Source organism: Eulemur rufifrons, chromosome 6 (assembly GCF_041146395.1).
Source record: "Eulemur rufifrons isolate Redbay chromosome 6, OSU_ERuf_1, whole genome shotgun sequence".
Classification (NCBI taxonomy): domain Eukaryota; kingdom Metazoa; phylum Chordata; class Mammalia; order Primates; family Lemuridae; genus Eulemur; species Eulemur rufifrons.
The window spans coordinates 50,576,750-50,594,186 of record NC_090988.1 but is presented as its reverse complement, the minus strand read 5'-3'; the positions used below and the strand labels follow the sequence as shown (position 1 = coordinate 50,594,186).

General features: G+C 57.9%; 1 protein-coding gene across 1 annotated transcript in view; it reads left to right on the top strand.

Moving 5' to 3' along the window:
- CAPN5 (calpain 5) overlaps positions 1-17,410 on the top strand; it is a 51,940-nt gene extending 34,530 nt beyond the window's left edge. Inside the window, exons 4-13 of the mRNA XM_069470987.1 lie at positions 3,705-3,913; positions 6,350-6,542; positions 7,428-7,621; positions 8,262-8,339; positions 9,725-9,920; positions 10,591-10,713; positions 11,978-12,174; positions 13,205-13,320; positions 13,860-13,996; positions 14,900-17,410. Coding sequence (XP_069327088.1) covers positions 3,705-3,913; positions 6,350-6,542; positions 7,428-7,621; positions 8,262-8,339; positions 9,725-9,920; positions 10,591-10,713; positions 11,978-12,174; positions 13,205-13,320; positions 13,860-13,996; positions 14,900-15,082 — 1,626 coding nt within the window. The 3' untranslated portion in view covers positions 15,083-17,410. The remainder of the gene's footprint in view (positions 1-3,704; positions 3,914-6,349; positions 6,543-7,427; positions 7,622-8,261; positions 8,340-9,724; positions 9,921-10,590; positions 10,714-11,977; positions 12,175-13,204; positions 13,321-13,859; positions 13,997-14,899) is intronic.
- Positions 17,411-17,437: the final 27 nt, after the last annotated feature.

Sequence of the window (17,437 nt, the reverse complement as noted above, 5' to 3'; positions counted from 1 at the left end):
ACAGCGTATCATGTCTGTAAGTATTTTTGGATGCATCTCTGAAAGATAAGGATTCGGTAAAAAAATAAATAAATAAAATAACCCACCATACCAACATACAACTGAAACATTTTAAAGTAATTCCCTTGTATCATCAAATACCCAAGAAGTGTTCTAATTTCCCATTTGTGCCATAAACATGCAGACATTTTACAGTTTGCTTGTTTGAGTGAGATCCAAACAAAAGTCCATAATTGTAGCAATTGGTTGATTGCTCTTTCATCTTTTTATTATTATTATTTTTTTTGCAACGTATTTATTGAAGAAACTGGGTCGTTTGTCCTGTGGGATTCCCCACTGTCTGGATTCTGTTGACTGCGCCCTCCTGGTGGGGTTTCACATGCTCTTTGTCCTGTGCATTTGCTGTAAAATAGGGCTTAGCTCTAGAGGGTTGGTGTGGTTTAGGCACGGATTCTTTTTGACGAGACTGTTCAGGAGGCATGTAATGGCTGGGTGTCTCTCTCGTTTCTGACGTTAAAAGCCATCCGTCATCATCGTCTCAATCCATTAATTCTTCAGTGGTTACAAAATGGTGGTGGTCTAACGTTAATCACTTCCTCTTCCTGTCTTAACTGGGATTCTTTTCCAGATAAAGACTTCCCTTCACCTGCTATTTGATTACCCCCCTGGGACAGTTTACAAAAGCAGGATAAATGCTTGATTCTTTAATTTCCCAGTTTCAGAAAACTGAGTTGATTCCCTACCCTCCTCCAATAGTGACCAAGTGTTTGTTTTTGTGAGTAGCATTCCGATCCATGAATTTGAACATACTTGATGTGTTTCAATCCATTGCAGTCACTTTCCTTATTGATGCTCAGATGGGCCCATCTGTTGCCAGTGGGAACCTCTTCCTGTCGGTTCCTGAGTGCTTTGACATGGCCCTGGGAGGCTGTGGTGGCTTCCTTGACTTTGGCATGGCCGGATGTGGCGTGGGAGGTTTTTGGGGTGTGTGCACGCGTGAGCACACCTTCCTCCCGCTCAGCGTCCCGGCCGGCGGCAGAGGGGCTGAGAGGCGAGAAGGCTGGCCCAGGCCCCCCCCCCCACCCCCCCCCACCCCCCCCCACCCCGTGCCGGGTCCAAGCGCGGTAAAGCAGGGGGACAAATTAAGGCCCTTGAGGACCCCTGACTCTGCGTCTCCAGGCCCTGGGGCCTCATTAGCTGCTTCTTGAGCTGCAGAGGGCTCAGGGCCAAGCCCTGAGTTTGACTAATGATCCTCCCGAGGCCTCGGCAGCATCTCCCAGCACCCTGCGAGGGCTGTCCCCCCTCCCTCCGGCACAGTCCAGAGCATTCCAAGTAGGGCAGGAGGGGAGGAGGGTGGCGGAGGCAGTGGCCAGGCCCTAAGTTCTCGGCCTAGGACTCCCCGTCGCTCTGTGCCCCTGGGCAGCTTCTTGTTTCTCTCTGGACCTCAGCCCCATCCGTCTGCCCCGTCTGTGCAGCAGGGACGGTGACCCCCACCCTGCATGTGGCCCATTTTTGGTGCAACTTTCTGTCCTGAAAGAAAAGTGGGGAGAGAGCACTAGGAGTCAGCGCAGGGGCTGGCCTGGGCGTCTTTACTTAGAAAGGACACAGATGTGACTGCAAAGCTTGACAAGGAGGTGGGGGAAAGGTACCAGCCAGTCTTGGGCCCTTGCTGGGTTCCAGACACTGTGGAGCCGTGGGTTTGAATCCTGCCTCCCTCACCTGTGCCCATGGCAGCCTTCCGCTAGTGACTGCCTATAGTATTGCTGCAAGAGCTTGTTGTGAGGCTCGGGGGCGACACAGCAAACAGCCTGGCCCTGCGCCTGGCACCCAGCAGGGCTCCGTTAGTGGCGGTAGTGCCTCTCATTGCGGTTAGCATTTTCATTTCCTTGGTCTCAGATGTCCCACTAGGGAGCGTTTCCCTTTGCCAGCATCCCTGTTGATGGTAAGAGGCGTGCAAACAAAAGCATCTTTAATGAGCTTGGGGGTGGGGAGCGAATGTGACGTCTCGGCTGAAGTCTGGCGCTCGGGTTGGTGCAGGCCTCCTGTGCATCTCTGGCTCCTCAGCCTGGGTGCCGGGTGCCCACCCTTATCTCTGGGTGGTTTTCTTCTAGAAGGAGCTGCTTGTGGTCCCGATGGGGGTCAGCCCCGCTTGATGCCATGCTTAGCAGGGCCAGCAGGTCACCGACCCACCCTGACTTGGGAGGGTCCCTGCCCACCGCCTGCTGCCCAGATTGCCTCTGTTTGTCCTTCTGCCTGGGGTCACCCTCTGCCAGCTCTCAGGGTGTGCTGCTGGCCTCCAGGGCAGGGCCCCCCGCTCCTTTCTATCCACAGCCCTGCGTGTACCCCGGGTTAGCTCCCTCCCCAGACTGGGAGCCTCTGGAGGGCAGGGACTATGTGGCTCATCTGGGTCCTCAGTGTCCCGCGTGTGGCTGGGCACGGAGTGGCCCACAGCGCCAAAGAGCTTGTTCTTTGGCTACAGACAGACCTGGGTTTGAATCCTGGCTCCAAAGAACAGGTGTTTTCAAGCTATGTGGCCTGGACAAGTTATGTGCCTTCCCTGGTCCTCAGTTTGTCATCTGTAAAGTAGGGACGGACACCAATAACCTACCATGGTGTTGCTGTGAGATGAAATGGAGGTAATCCAGGGCTGTCACAGGCACGGGACCTGGTGCTTCCAAGGTGGTTCATAAATAATAAACATTAGAGTCCCAGTTAATGTCTGTGAATTTATTTGTTCAGTCAACATGTGTTTATTAAGCATACTGTCTGTGCCAGGGCCAAGGCCTGGGCTGGGTGCTGGGTGTATAGTGGTGACCAGACTGATGTGGCCCTGCGTCAGAGAAGCGACCTTCCAGTGATAGTATCAGACATTGAGCTCAATGTCACACAGCTATTAATTATAACTCAGTAAGATAAGTTTCTCAGATGAGAAGTCCCGGGGGCCCTGGCCTGCTCTGAAGATCAGGGAGGGCTTCCTGGAGGAGGCAGATGAACACTAGCAGATGAGTGGAAGTCAGCTGAGTGAAGAGGAGGAGGAAGAGCAGGTGTGGAGTTACCGACCAGACAAAGCCTGGAGCCGAGAGGAGGGGTGGGGGCTGCTGTGGGGGAGATAGAGAAATGAGGCTGGGGGAGCACAGTAGGGTTGGGACCTTATTTTCCAGGGCAATGACAGGATCAGGCTGGTCTGCTGCTGTGTGGGGCAAGGGCAGATGTAGCTGCAGATGAGTGCAGTGTCCCGGGGCAAGGAGATGGGGGATTGGGCCAGGGTGGTGCCTGCAGGATGCAAAGAGATGGGTTTCAGAAGAATGGAGGAGCTCAGCTCGGCCTGGTGGGATGGGCAGAGGGCAAGCGAGGAGGCCGGCGTGGCTGCAGCTCGTGTCTTGGGCTGGCTGGGTGGATGGTGGCGCCGTTCAGCGGGTCGGAACTGGTGGTGGATATGGATAGATGGCCCGGGGAGGCTGCAGGGAGGCAGGAATCCTAGAACGACCCAGGGAGGGAGCCTAGGGAAGCCTCCCACCCCGGCAGAGGTGGGAACCTGAGGCCCGGAGACGGGAAGGATTCGCCCAAGTCTCCCTGGCAGAGATGGGACCTGAACCCAGTATTCCTTTCAGTTCTGATTCCCTGGAAGTGTGCACCTCCATTTCCTCAGGAAGCCAGGAGTGCCCCTCACTGTGTCCCCATGCTGCCTCTACTCCCCTACCCAGGTCATCCCAGACTGGAAGGAGCAGGAGTGGGACCCCGAGAAGCCCGACGCCTACGCGGGCATCTTCCACTTCCACTTCTGGCGCTTTGGGGAGTGGGTGGACGTGGTCATCGATGACCGGCTGCCCACGGTCAACAACCAGCTCATCTACTGCCACTCCAGCTCCCGCAACGAGTTCTGGTGTGCTCTGGTGGAGAAGGCCTATGCCAAGTAGGTGCCAGCGGTGGGCGGGCAGGTGGGCAGGCGGTGGCAGCGATGGGCTCCGCGGGGTGTTCCTTTAGCCAGGGCTCCAGGCACAGGGAGGTGAGAGGCTAGTGCAAGGACTCGCCACATTCTCAGAGCCTGGGCCCGAGGGCATAGCCCACTGAGCCGACGCTGGGTGGCGGGGAGGAATGGCTGTTCCACTCACAGGGAAGACAGGCCCAGGCAGGAGTCCTGCAGGTGGCCAGGGGCAGAGCCAGCACTCCCACTGGGGATCTTTCCCCAGGGTCCACGCTGCCAAGCCCTGCCTGGGGGCCTTTGCTGGGGATGTGGTCACTCTGGGCTCGGGCCCGGGTTGTGGAAGGTGGGCCAAGTGCCTGCCTTCCCTGTGTCCCCAGTGCCCAGCACAGAGCCTGGCACACAATGGGCAGGCGCAAAGGTCTGCCGAACTGCGGAAGGCTTTGAGGCAGCGTGACCTGCCTGGGCCCTTGTAGGGCTGGGGTGGGCCTGGGGCAGCAGGGCCGGAGACCAGCCTGGCCAGCTCGGTGGGAAATGTGTGTGTGCATGAGAGAGAGAGAGAGAGAGAGAGAGAGAGAGAGAGACAGTTGGGCGGGGAAGGGGGGAAGGAAAAACAAAAACTCCCAACATTAAAGACAAACCTAAGAAAACATTGGCAGCTTCCATTTTAAATTCTAAGAGCACAAAGCCACTCCCTGGTGGCCACTGAGTTACCACCACCCTTGGTGCAGGCTCCTCTTCTCCTACCCCAGGAGAGCCAAGCCAGTGGCCTTGTTTTCTTGCTTTTCTTTTTTTAAAGTTTTATTGTGGTAAAATATACAAAACATAGTATTTCTCTTTTAACCACGTGTGAGTGCACAGTTCAGTGGCACTGATGACGTTCACAATGCCGTGGGCTGTCACCACTGTCTACACCCGGCACGTTTTCATCGTCCCCAACCGGAGCTCCGTAACCATTAAACAGTAACTCCCCTCCCCTACCCCCAGCTCCTGGGAACCTCCGTTCTGCCTCTGTCTGTGACTTGCCTGTTCTGGGCGCCTCACACAAGCGGAATCATGTCTGGCTTATTTCACTGGGCAAAATGCTTTCAAGGTCCATCCACGATGTAGCGTATATCAAAATCTCCTTCCTCTTTGTGGCCGAATAGGACCCACTGTATGTACATGTCACAGCTCGTTCATGTGTCCATCTGCCGCTGGACACCTGGGTTGCTGCCACCCCCTGGCTACTGTGACTAATGCTGCCGTGAACACGTGTGTGCAGATGTCTGTCGAGTCTCTGCTTTCAGTTCTTTTGCGTGTGTGCCTAGGAGCGATTGCTGGGTCAGTGGGAGTCCTGTGTTCAGTGTTCGGAGGAGCTGCCAAACTGTCCTCACAGTGGCTGCACCATTTCATGCTTGCTTAGTTTTTTTATTTTTTACATTTATTTGCTTTTTAAATTATAAATACATGCCTGTTACAGCAAATCCAGAAAGTCTAGAAAACCATGGAGAAGCTAATATTAATAAAAGTCTCCCACACTCCTGCAGTTCTTCCAGCCCCCTGCTGGCCCCTGCTGTGTGCGTTTTGGGCCGTCTGAGTCATGGCTGCTCCGCTGTTGGTGAACCGCGTGGCCGGTGTTGGCTCAAGGCCCTGCCCCCACTCTGAGCCCCATCTCTCCTGCCATTAGCAACTCTCTTAACATCTCTGATGCATTTTTATTTGCAGGTAACCTTGCAAAACTTGTGTTGCTGTTTTGTGGGCGTGTATTTTCAATGTGCATGAAGTGTGCCGTGTTATGTGTGTCATTCCGCACTGTGCCTTGAACACCCCAGCCCTCTTCCTGCTCATTTCAATAAGAAGCCACAGCTGTCTCCCCAGCATGTTGTATGTCACACATGGTAGATGCTTACTAAATATTTTTAAGTGAATTATTTAAACACAATTGGATTCCAACCGTATTGCTTTTTCAAACAGAATAAGCCGGCACTAGCATTTTCCCTCCCACAGGGATTCTTTTCCACGGCTGCTTAGTGTTCCAGAGTACAGATACAGTGTTAGTTTTTAAAACCAGTTCCCTCTTGTTAGACATCTAGGTTATTTCTGGCTTTACATCATTATAAATCATGTTACTTATCCAGAATTGGTGTGTAAAAGATATATGAGCTGTTAACACTTTTGGAAAGATTGCTCTATTTTTGGACAGCTGCTTTGCGAAGATCAGCTGCTGAGGCTTAGGGCAATGTGAGCCGTAAAATGTGTGTGTCAGTGGGACAAATGTGGCCCAGGAATCAAGACCTGCGTTCTAGCGTTGGCTCTGCTGTGGCCCGCTGTGCGATCTTAGCAGTTTGTTTGACCTCTCTGAGTTTCAAAAACATCCCCCGTGAGGTGAAGGATTCAGACCTACTGGGGCGCGTGAGCTGGGCTTTCTTTCCACGTTGCCCCCAGGCTGGCAGGCTGCTACCAGGCCCTGGATGGAGGCAACACGGCGGACGCGCTGGTGGACTTCACCGGCGGTGTCTCCGAGCCCATCGACCTGACCGAGGGTGACTTTGCCAACGACGAGACCAAGAGGAACCAGCTCTTTGAGCGCGTGTTAAAGGTGCACAGCCGGGGCGGCCTCATCAGCGCCTCCATCAAGGTGAGAACGCAGGGCAGGTCCCAGCGGTGGCCTCTGCCCTTCACCCACTTGACAGGGATGGGAGGTGGCTGTGACGTCCCAGGCCCAGGTCAGCCCATAAAGCCAGAAGCTCAGCCTCGTGGGGGAGGGGAGCAGTGGGAAGGCAGGATGCTTTCCCCAGTGCTGGGGAGTACACGCCCCGGACCCCCTGCCTGCCCTCAGGCTGTGAAATGTCCTTCCCACACCGGGCAACCCCACCTCCTTTGCTGACCCCCTTGGGTTGTGGGTGTCTGTGCACCGAGGGTCCCTCAGTCAAGGTGAGGCATCAGAAGCCGGGGGGCACCTGGGGGAGGGCTGGGCGCCCCTGCTGCACGTGGCACAGGGCTGGGGGCTTCGGGAGGATCCTGATTTCACTGGTGGCTCGTGTTTGGGGTGAGAAAGTGGGGGCTCAGTGAAGGCAGAATTTGAACCCAAGTTTAGCAGACCCTGAGGTGTGCTGAGAAACTGGCTCTCTGGGAAAATAGAAAGCCCAGATTTGTAGCATTTGCTAATTTCTGTGGTGTAAATACTCCCACCAAGGTTGATTGCCAGCTCCCAGTGTTTAACAGCCAGCACCCCAAATTCCTGAATATTTAACAGCTGAGCCCGTGCAGGCTCCAGCACACCCTGGGCTGACCCCACTTCCTTTTCCGCAGACCGCTGCCCCCGTGGGGGTTAGTAAAGGTCTGTGAGCACAGCACTGTCCCTAATCACAGCGGAACAAGGTCTCACCTTTGTGGGGGCCGCAGTTCCCATCCCGGCCTGTAGAGGGTGCTGCGGCCTCCTGGCTGTAGCTCCAGCCCTGAGTCCCCCCACGTTTGGCTTCCAGTGTGGCCCTGCCTCTCTGAGCAATGTGTCCTCCCGCAGGCGATGACAGCGGCTGACATGGAGGCCCGCCTGGCATGTGGCCTGGTGAAGGGCCACGCATACGCCATCACTGACGTGCGTAAGGTGCGCCTGGGCCACGGCCTGCTGGCCTTCTTCAAATCGGAGAAGCTGGACATGATCCGCCTGCGCAACCCCTGGGGAGAGCGGGAGTGGAACGGGCCCTGGAGCGACACGTGAGGCCTGGGGATGGGGGTGCAGGCACAAGCCTGAGTGCGTGGGCAAAGATGGGTGGGCTTCTTGGAGGAGGTGGCCCTGGGGCTGGGCCCTGAAGGATCTGCAGGGAGGATGACATTGGGAAGAGGGACAGGAGACTTTCTTTGGAGTGAGTGTGGGGTGATGGATTCAGCACAGGCAACGGCCTGGGTGGTGGGACGCTGACTTGCAGGGGATGTAGAGACCAGTCTCGGGCAAGTGGGGGAGGGGCAGGGAGTGAGGCCAGCAGCAGTGAGTGAATGGGGGCCACCCCTGAGTGCTTGGCTCATGGCCCTGCTGAGGCCAGGGGGGCACGGAGCCCAGGTGCCCAGTGAAGGAGCCCCCTCCACTGGGGGTTGTGCCCCCTCACCCCCAGCCTGCAGTTTTGCTTCCAGACCACCCAGCCCCTGGCATGGTGGCACCCACGGTTCCCTGTGGGAAGGGGCAGACAGGGCTTCTGGAGAGGGGCTGGGCGTGGTCCTGGGTGCCCCTAGCCACACCGCACTGCTGGAGGCCTGGTGCTGAGCTGTCCTACCTGCTTCTGTGCCATTTTCGGGGGGTCTTGGTGTGGCCCCTCCTCTTAGATGGCTCCCTCTCCCCACCCCGGCACTCACATCCCAGCTCAGAGGAATGGCAGAAGGTGAGCAAGAGTGAGCGGGAGAAGATGGGCGTGACCGTGCAGGACGACGGGGAGTTCTGGTGAGTGTGCGTGTGCCCCAGCCGTCTGGGGCTGAGGGCCCTCCCGTGGGCCAGGCCGGGAGTGCGGGTGGGAGTCAGGAGCCGGGCCTCTGGCACAGGCCCCTTCCTCAACTTGCTGTGTGGCCTCCGGCAAGTCACACCATCTCTCTGAGGCTCAGTTTCCTCCTCTGTAAAATTAGTTGGGCAGTAACGGGCCCTTTCATCCCCACAGTGCCCTCTGCCCACCCGAGGGGACCTTGGGCTTCTCTGGCACCCAGGCTGAGCCTTGGCAAGCGGGCCAGGATGCAGTGGGTAGGGGGCTTGACCAGAGGGCAGGGGCTCGCTGGCAGCCTGACTGCTGAGAGTAAGTAGGGAAGAAGAGAGGCTAACGAAGTAGCTGAGACTTGGGGTGGGCAAGGAGAGCGACTTGGCCCAGAGGTGAGAGAGCACAGCGGGGTTTGGGAAGAATGAGCGAGGGAAGAGATCACACGGGTGGTGACGGGCTGGGGAGGTGGCAGCAGCCTAGCTTAAGGAGCCTGAAAGTCACTCCTGCCTTCATCCAACCTGTGTTCATCCAACCTGCCTTTGGTCTGACTGTGGGCCAGGCTCCATGTTGCTCTTCAGCAGACACTTGATATGGAGACTCAGCCACTTCGTGGAGGGGCGCAGGGCATCCTGGGTGTGCCGGATGCCCAGAGGCAGATGGCAGTGATCCCGGTGCCCCGTCGAGGACCCCTCCTGCAGGCATCAGAGGAGCCACTGCAGGAGGCCACCCAGGCCCTCTGTCTGGGCTCCTGTGTATGACATTTGCTTTGCCAGTCTGGCTTAGAGCCCAGCTGAATTAAAACAGCAAAACCCCTCATCTGTGGAAAGGGCTTCTCCGTAAGGCCTTTCTCCCACGTGTTCACACTCCATACACTCCCCCTGCCCCCGCCCAGGCTGCTGGAGGTGTGCGCAGTGCGTGTGACCGTGGCGATGCCCTGGCCACTGCGGCACGCTCCTCACGGGGTTCCCACCACCAGCTTACTCAGATCGCCCAGCCGTGGAAGATGAGGGTGGAAACGTGCTTTGTAAACTGTAGAGGGCAGCACACGTCACTCATTCACACCATCACTGAGTGTCACAGCCAGGCTCTGCCCACTGGCCCGTCTGCTGGAAGTTGTACTAGATGACTGTATCGCAGTGTGTAATCCCCACACTAACCCTGTGAGACGGGCAACTGTCGTTGGATTCATCCCCATCTTACAAATGAGGAAACTGAGGCCAAAAGAGAGGTTACGGGTCCGTGTGACGCTTGTCTGTGCTCCTGTGTGGGCCGTGGTTCAGAGCGTGTGGAACCGTGTGGAGTGAGCGGGCAGGCGGGCCGGGGCCGGGCAGAGCGACTGCTGAGCCCCTGCCGTGCCTAGGATGACCTTCGAGGACGTGTGCCGGTACTTCACCGACATCATCAAGTGCCGCCTGATCAACACGTCCTACCTGAGCATCCACAAGACGTGGGAGGAGGCCCGGCTGCGCGGCGCCTGGACGCGGCATGAAGACCCGCGACAGAACCGCAGCGGGGGCTGCATCAACCACAAGGACACCTTCTTCCAGAACCCGCAGGTGGGCGTTCTCAGGGACCCCACTCCGCCCTGCAGCCGCCGTGGGGCCCCTGCCACTGTCCTGCCTGGGACTCCTGCATGACCTTGGGGACATCCCTGTCCCTCCTTGGGCCTCAGCAAACCCATCTGTACAGTGGGGGTTGGATGGGCACATGGGTCCCGTCCAGGGGTCATGAAGACCCCCAGCCGCACAGTCTAACCTGCAGAGGGTAACGGTGAGGAAACTGCGGGCTGAGGGACTGGGGAGTGTCTTGTCCTGAGTTACAGGGACATGTAGGGGCCGAGCCGGGGACTCCACCCCTTGTTTCTACACGGCACGGTTCTGTCCCTCCTGAGGACGTGGCCATGCAGGGCTCCCCCAGGGACCTCTGTCCTGCAGCTCCCTCAGATATGACCCATGCAGCTGCTTAGTCCTCATGCTTGAGGTGCCCTTGTTGAGCACCGCCTGTATGCTGGGCTCTGAGCTGAGCACCCCTAATCTCACTGAGCTCTCCCACACTTCATGCGGGGCAGGATCGTAGGCACTGCTGGGCCTGTCTCACAGAGGAGGGGCCAAGGCCCAGACAGGTGACGTGACTGGCCCAAGCCCCGGAGTCCAGGCTTCTGGGAGCCAGCGAGCCCGTCCTTGGCACGGTCTCATTGCAGTCTCTCTCTCCTTGGCCATCCTGCAGTACATCTTTGACGTGAAGAAGCCGGAGGATGAAGTGCTCATCTGCATCCAGCAGCGGCCGAAGCGCTCTACCCGCCGGGAGGGCAAGGGCGAGAACCTGGCCATCGGCTTCGACATCTACAAGGTGAGGGCAGCTGGACCCCCTGCTGTGGGTGAGGAGAGCAAGGGAGCTGGAGTTCAGGCTGCCCGTGCCTAGGGGAGAACACTCTAGAACACCTTGGTCACTGCCATCCCTCCAGCCGCCCTGGCCGCCATGGCTGACATCGTGCTGATGCTGTGGGCTCTGTTTGGAGTAGCCACCGCGGGCCCAGCCTGCCTGGGCCCAGCTTCTATGGAAGCTCTCGGCCTGACTTCTTTCTGCCCGAGACCCGCAGGCCGGGGCTGTTTGGCGGATGAGGGAGGGGAGGATTGCTGGTGGCTGGGGCCAGGCTCTGGGAGGTCCTGGGGGTCTGTTGGGCCCCACTGCTCCTCCCTCAGGGCTCAGGGCCTCTCGCAGCTCCTGCAGCCTCCCTGCATTGGAGAACTTGCTGGGCACGGGGAGGAGGCATCCTTGGGCAGAGCTGGCACACTCGCCCCGGCCACTCCCCTGGCCTGGACCCTGAGGCCTTCTGCACATTGAGATGCCCAGTGTCTGGTGACGGTCGGCATAGCGGGACCCCACGTCCTTGTCAGGCTGTGATAACTTAATGAAACCACGTGGATATGGCAGGGCTTGGCCCATGCTGAGTTCCTGGCATTTGATGTGCTTGGTGACGTCATGGCAATTTGCTCACATCGTTGCGCTGCTACATTCATTGTGTGCTGACATGTTGTGACACTCTGTTGTGACTTTGGCACGTCATGATCTTCACTAGTGCCACTTCACTATCGTGGCACTTGTTTTCGGGATTGTCTAGCATGACCTGGCAGCTGGCAATGTCATTTCATGGACCCGGCCGCCACTCCGGCAGATCCTGATACTTGTTTCTGTTGTGACAGTCAGAAACCCCGTAGACATTGTTGCCAGGGGGCTTCCTATTGTACCCCCGCCTTTTTAACAGCTTTTATTGAGATATAATTCGCAGACTATGCAATTTGCCCATTTAGAGTGTGCCATCTGTTGGCTTTTAGTGTAGTCACAGAGTTGTGCAACCATGACCACAATCGATTTTAGAGCAGTTCATCGTCACCAGAAGAAACCCACTCCCTTGGCCACCCCCCCACTCCCAGCGACCCCTCCCCTGGGCCCTAGGCAAACGCTAATCCGCTCTTGTCTCTAAAGATTTGCCTGTCCTGGATGTTTCATATAAATGGACTCTTTCGCCCGTTTCATGGGGGTGGGTTGAGGGGAGGCAGGTGGGCTGGGGTGGCGGAGGGGCTCTGGTGGCCCAGCCCTCCCGTCCCCGCAGGTGGAGGAGAACCGCCAGTACCGCATGCACAGGCTACAGCACAAGGCCGCCAGCTCCATCTACATCAACTCTCGCAGTGTCTTCCTGCGCACCGAGCAGCCCGAGGGCCGCTACGTCATCATCCCCACCACCTTTGAGCCAGGCCACACCGGCGAGTTCCTGCTGCGCGTCTTCACTGACGTGCCCTCCAACTGCCGGTGCGTGGGCGCGGGCTGGGGTGGGCTGGGGGTGAGGCCCACACTGGGGTGGCCGGATCCTGCAGCCCCAGGGATGCGCAGTGTCTGCCCGAGGTGTGGAGCGCAGGCCTCCAGCCGCCCTGGGGACACTGGTGCCCACCTCCTTCCTCTCTCGCCCCCGCCCCCTTGTCCCAGCATCTCTGGCCATGACTAGGAACAGCTTCTGTGTGTGCACCCGCACTCCACAGTTGACAGAGAGGCTTTCGCTCATCTCATTTGATCTTCCTGCACCCGAGCGGGAGGCCTGACCCCTTGAGGGGGAATGAGAACAGGGGATCAGGTTAGATGGCTTTTCCAGGGTCGTGCAGCCAGCGGTGGAGTCGGGCTGGGCCACCCAGCCTGTCTGATTCCGGGATTGTGGTCTTGTCACCACAGTCCCATGTCTCATGGTCCAGAGGACTGCTGAAACCATCCCTGTCCTTGCTGGGGTGCAGACCCTGTGGGTCCCACACTGTCCTCCCCACCTTGATATGCAGCCCAGACTCAGTGTCCCCAGAAGGACGAGTGGGCCCTGCCCACGTGCCAGACCCGTGAGGCAGCCTGTGGTGTGGCAGAGTCAGGTGGCCTTGGGTCCTGCCAGCCCAGCCTCTCCCACTTCCCAGCAACATGGGCAGGTCCTTTCACCTGGGAGAGCCTGCTCTTCCTAAACTGTAACATGGCACAGTGACAGTCACCTGTCTGCCAGGGCTTTGTGAGGATTAGGAGTCATGCCTGTAACACCCAGCAGAGGGCTTGGCACACAGCAGGCGCTCAGCAAATTGCTTGCCCGTTGCGGGAGGATGGGGCACCCTTGGTAGGGATAGAGAAGGCGGGAAGCCCATGGGGGCTGGATGGTTGGGGACTGCCCTTGCAGATGGGCCCCGGACTAAAAGAAATAAATATCTGGATTAAATACTACTCCTCTTCCCTCCCACTTCTTGAACCCTCGCCTCACCCTCTGTCTCCTTGGCGCTCCTCCATCACCGCCCACCCTCTCCCCTGCCCATAACAGGGAGCTGCGCCTGGACGAGCCTCCCCGCACCTGCTGGAGCTCCTTGTGTGGCTACCCCCAGCAGGTGACCCAGGTACATGTCCTGGGGGCTGCTGGCCTCAAGGACTCCACAACAGGTGAGCTCCTCTCTGGCTTGCGGTTGCTCCTTGCCGCCTCCCTGCCAGCGCAGACGCCCGCTCCCAGAGCTCTTCTGCTCTCACTCAGCAAGTCAGCAAACCTTTCCTGACACCCACTGTAGGCCCAGCCAGCCCTGGGGTGATGCCAGGCCCAGAGAGAGGAACAGGTCTGCCTCCTCTCGGGGAGCTTCCAGTGGGGTGGGGCAGTCAGATACAGGAACAGACAGCTGGGAGGGAGGGCTTCCTGGAGGAGGGGGCATTCCTCCAGGCTGAGGAGGTATGAAGCCTGATGAAAAGGGGTTGGCCAGAAGGGTGCTCTGGGCAGAGAGAAGAGCATGGGTAAGGCCCGGAGGCTGGAGGGGACCAGTGTGCCCCTGCAGGTCTGCCATCTTGAAAGTTAAGGGGCCCTGAGGTGGGTCAGGCTCCAGTCTCCCCTTCTGAATAACTGAGACCAGGTGGGCGTCTCGCCTCCCAGCTCTGTGTCCCATCTGGGCCCTGCTCCTGCCTGGTCTCACCCCATCTTCCACCCCACTCTCTAGGGGCGGACTCTTATGTGATCATCAAGTGTGAGGGGGACAAAGTCCGCTCGGCCGTGCAGAGGGGCACCTCCACACCCGAGTACGATGTCAAAGGTGTCTTCTACCGCAAGAAGCCGGGCCAGCCCATCACTGTCCAGGTGAGCTGCCCTGTCGGCAGGGCTCAGGGTGAAGAGCCTTTGACGGGGACCCAGGCGTGCCGGGCTCTGGTTGTCAGTCTGTCTCTGACCACCGGGGGTCGCCTTGGGAGTTCTCTTGCCTCCCTTCTACGGGTGGGCACGTTGAGTTAGCCAGTGTGATTCTGGACCCAGCAGGGCCAGTCTCCTGGCTGGGGACAGTGGCCACCTCTGCTGGTTTCACCCAAAGCCAGTGGATCCACCCGGCAACATTGCACTGAGATGGTGCCTGGTGGGTGCGGCTGTTTCCTAAGAGCCCTGAGCAGGATCAGAAAGCCAGTGTGCTTGGCCGTGGGCTTCCTTCTCCTCTCAGGCCAGGGTGGCCGGTGGACAGTGATTCTGTGCTCATTAGGGAAGCGCTCTGTCCCCCAGGCTTTGGTCAGCGTCTCGCCAGGTGAGAAACCATCTGTAAACAAATACTCAGGTACCCTGGGAGAGCCACTGTAGCTTTTCTGAGTTTCCTTAACACTGGGTCTCACTGGATCAATCACAGACCCACAGATATCAGGCTGGAAGGACCCCTAGGGGCAATTGGTCCAACCCTCATATCAAAGACGGGGCAACTAGGGCGGGGGGCATATCACTTGTCCAAGTTCACGCAAGGTCAATAGCAGAGCTAATAACAACAGATTTAACTATATACATGGAAGGAGCTTTGACAGATGGGGAGCCTGAGGCTCTGGGAGGGTCATGAATTTGTCCAGGTTTCACGGGGAGGCAGACAGTCCAGACTCCTTTTCCTCAGCCAGGCTTGCACTACGGGAGGCGGGTTCAAGGCCGCCCCTGCTACCACCACCTGCACCCCCCATGGACCTGTATTCCTGGCCTTGGAGCCAGCGCCTCCCATGATCCTCTGTCTCCTCCCAGATCTGGAACCACCGAGTCCTGAAGGACGAGTTCCTGGGCCAGGTGCACGTGAAGGCTGACCCAGACGACCTCCAGGCCCTGCACACCCTCCACCTCCGGGACCGCAGTAGACGGCAGCCCAGCGACCTTCCGGGCACTGTTGCTGTGCGCGTCCTCAGCAGTGCCTCCCTCATGGCCGTCTGACACCTGCCCACCCGCCTGGCCCTGACAGTTCTCACCACCATCTGCATGTCCCCACCGGGCCTGGGACTAGCCTGAGAGCCAGGACACTGGGGTCCTTTTCCTACTCTTCCACTGACTTGCTGTGTGACCTTGGGAGGTCTCTGCCCGCCTCTGAACCTCAGTGTCCTGAAGGCCCCAAAGCATTCCCTTCTTATGGGGCATTTTCTTGCCTGAGACTTAAAATCACCCTCCCACCCCAATTGTCACCACTGCTAAGGGACTCTATCCGTTGAAAACATTTTCCCAAGGCCCTGCTGTCTGCCGAGGAGTGCCAAGAAGATGTCACTTGTTTACACGCAAACTGCCATGTCCCCAAGCCCCGTTCTGTCCCTTGCATCCCAGGACCACCTCTCCCAGAACTCACTTTCCCTGTCACCTACACCTGGTTTTCTGCCACTTTGAAAGAGCTCCTGGCTCCTGCTGGGTTCCTGCTCAGGTTGGATTTGGGCAAATGTTTAGGTAACGTTTGCTCATTCTCTAATCCTGTCCACTAACCCATCCATTTAGTCATTCAACAGAGATTTGCCAAATGAATTAATGACACCCTTGAAGCTCCGAGTGAAGCGGGGCCTTCCCCGGCCTCTGCCTTGGGCCTTGCCTCTGTCCTCAGGGCCTCTGAGAGACGGGCGCCCCGAGGAGCTGCAGCTCCCCGCTCATTCCAGGCTCTGATTCATTCCGGCTCCTGGCTTCAGGTTCCCAGAGAGGTGGTGGCAGCCGGGGTGAGGTAGGGCATCTTCCTGCCTCCACTGCAGATGCATGCCTGGGCTAGTGGGCCAGGGGTCTGCCGGAGGGGGCAGTGGGGGCCCCAGGGGGAGGCACATGCTCCCAGGCCCCCCAACTGCAAGACCCCAGCTTTTCCTGGGAGAAGGGACTCTAGCATGGATGGTGCCAGGCCCACTGGGGTCAGGCCATCCATTGGGCTTGGCAGGAGATGGTAGCTCTGTCGCCTGGCCAGAGGGCCCCCCACCACCACTCCCCCAAAATGCAGCCAAGGAGGCCACAGCACTCCTCTTGCTGCCTGGACCAAAATGTTCCTTGTAGTCTTTAATGTTTTATATTCTTTTGGTTTCAAAAACCTCAATTTTAACCAGGGGCTTTTAAAAGAAAATTTAAAGGCTGAACCTTTTTTCTTCATGAACTCCAGTTTTGTGGGTCCTCTGATTTTATTTTGATTCCACTAGGGAGGGACATGGGAGACAACGTCCTCTCCGAGGAGGTCTGCAGTGGATGAAGAAGAGGGTGTTTTGTACTTGGGTGTCTTGCAAGTTGGCACAGCCGTGTTCTTGTTATGTATTGGTGCCATGCCCCACTGGGGTCTCTTCTGTGCCCTTCTTGGGCTTCCAGATCAGGCATAACAGTTGGTTCAAGCACGGCAATTCCTGTGGTCTTGTGGGAATTCCTGTTGGGAACCTGACTTTTGGACTCCAGAGCCAGCCATGTGGCCTGGTGTCCTGGCTGGAGGTGCAAGCTTCTCTGACTTTGCCTCCTCCCCCGTGGCTGGCTCTGCTCCTGGGCCCCAGCCCTGGGGCCCATGAAGGGCCAGGAACTGAAAGACAAGGAGGACAAGAGGACTCTTTCTCGGATACCAGGATCTCCCCTTGAGACCCTGGGCCTGGGACCGGCACTCTGCGAGTGACCAGGAGCAAGTCACTTAAACCTCCTGTGCCTCGATTTCCCCCTGCTATAGAGTGGGGCCAATGATTCTCATTGTCAGCACTCTTACTACCTACCAAGTGCTGGATAAGGGCAAAACAATTCCCCTTCCTCAAGGTATATCTGTATGCGCACACACTACACACACATTCATGTAATCCCCACTTCTCCATGTCTCTTTCAAGTGAAGCGCCTGCGATGGGGTGGAGAGGTGAGTGCTGAGGAAGCCAGCGTGGGCCCTGGCGCTGACTCCTGGGTCTTTGCTCAGCCCTGTCCCCTGGGATACAGGAGCAGACCAGGGCCAAGTGTCAGGCCTGCGTGGGCCTCAGCCTCAGGCCAGGCAGTGTCTCCCACCCCCGACACAGCCGCTTCAGCAGCCCTGCCCTTGCTTCCTGCCCGCGGAGGTGGGCCAGGCTGGCTCCTGGCTATGCAGGCCTCTCTGGTCCCCAGCAGCTTAGGGTGCAGGGTTGGGTAGAGGGGAGTTGCTTTGTTCACCTTATGCACCCATGGGGACCTTGGGGTCCCCATTTGTCAAAAGGTGAGGCCTCAGCCCACACACCCAGACCTGGGCTTCTCTCCTCTCAGGGCCCACCACGGGGTCAGAGGAGAGGAGGCCTGTCGTGTGCTCAGAATAAATATTACCACAATTCCAGAAAGACCTTC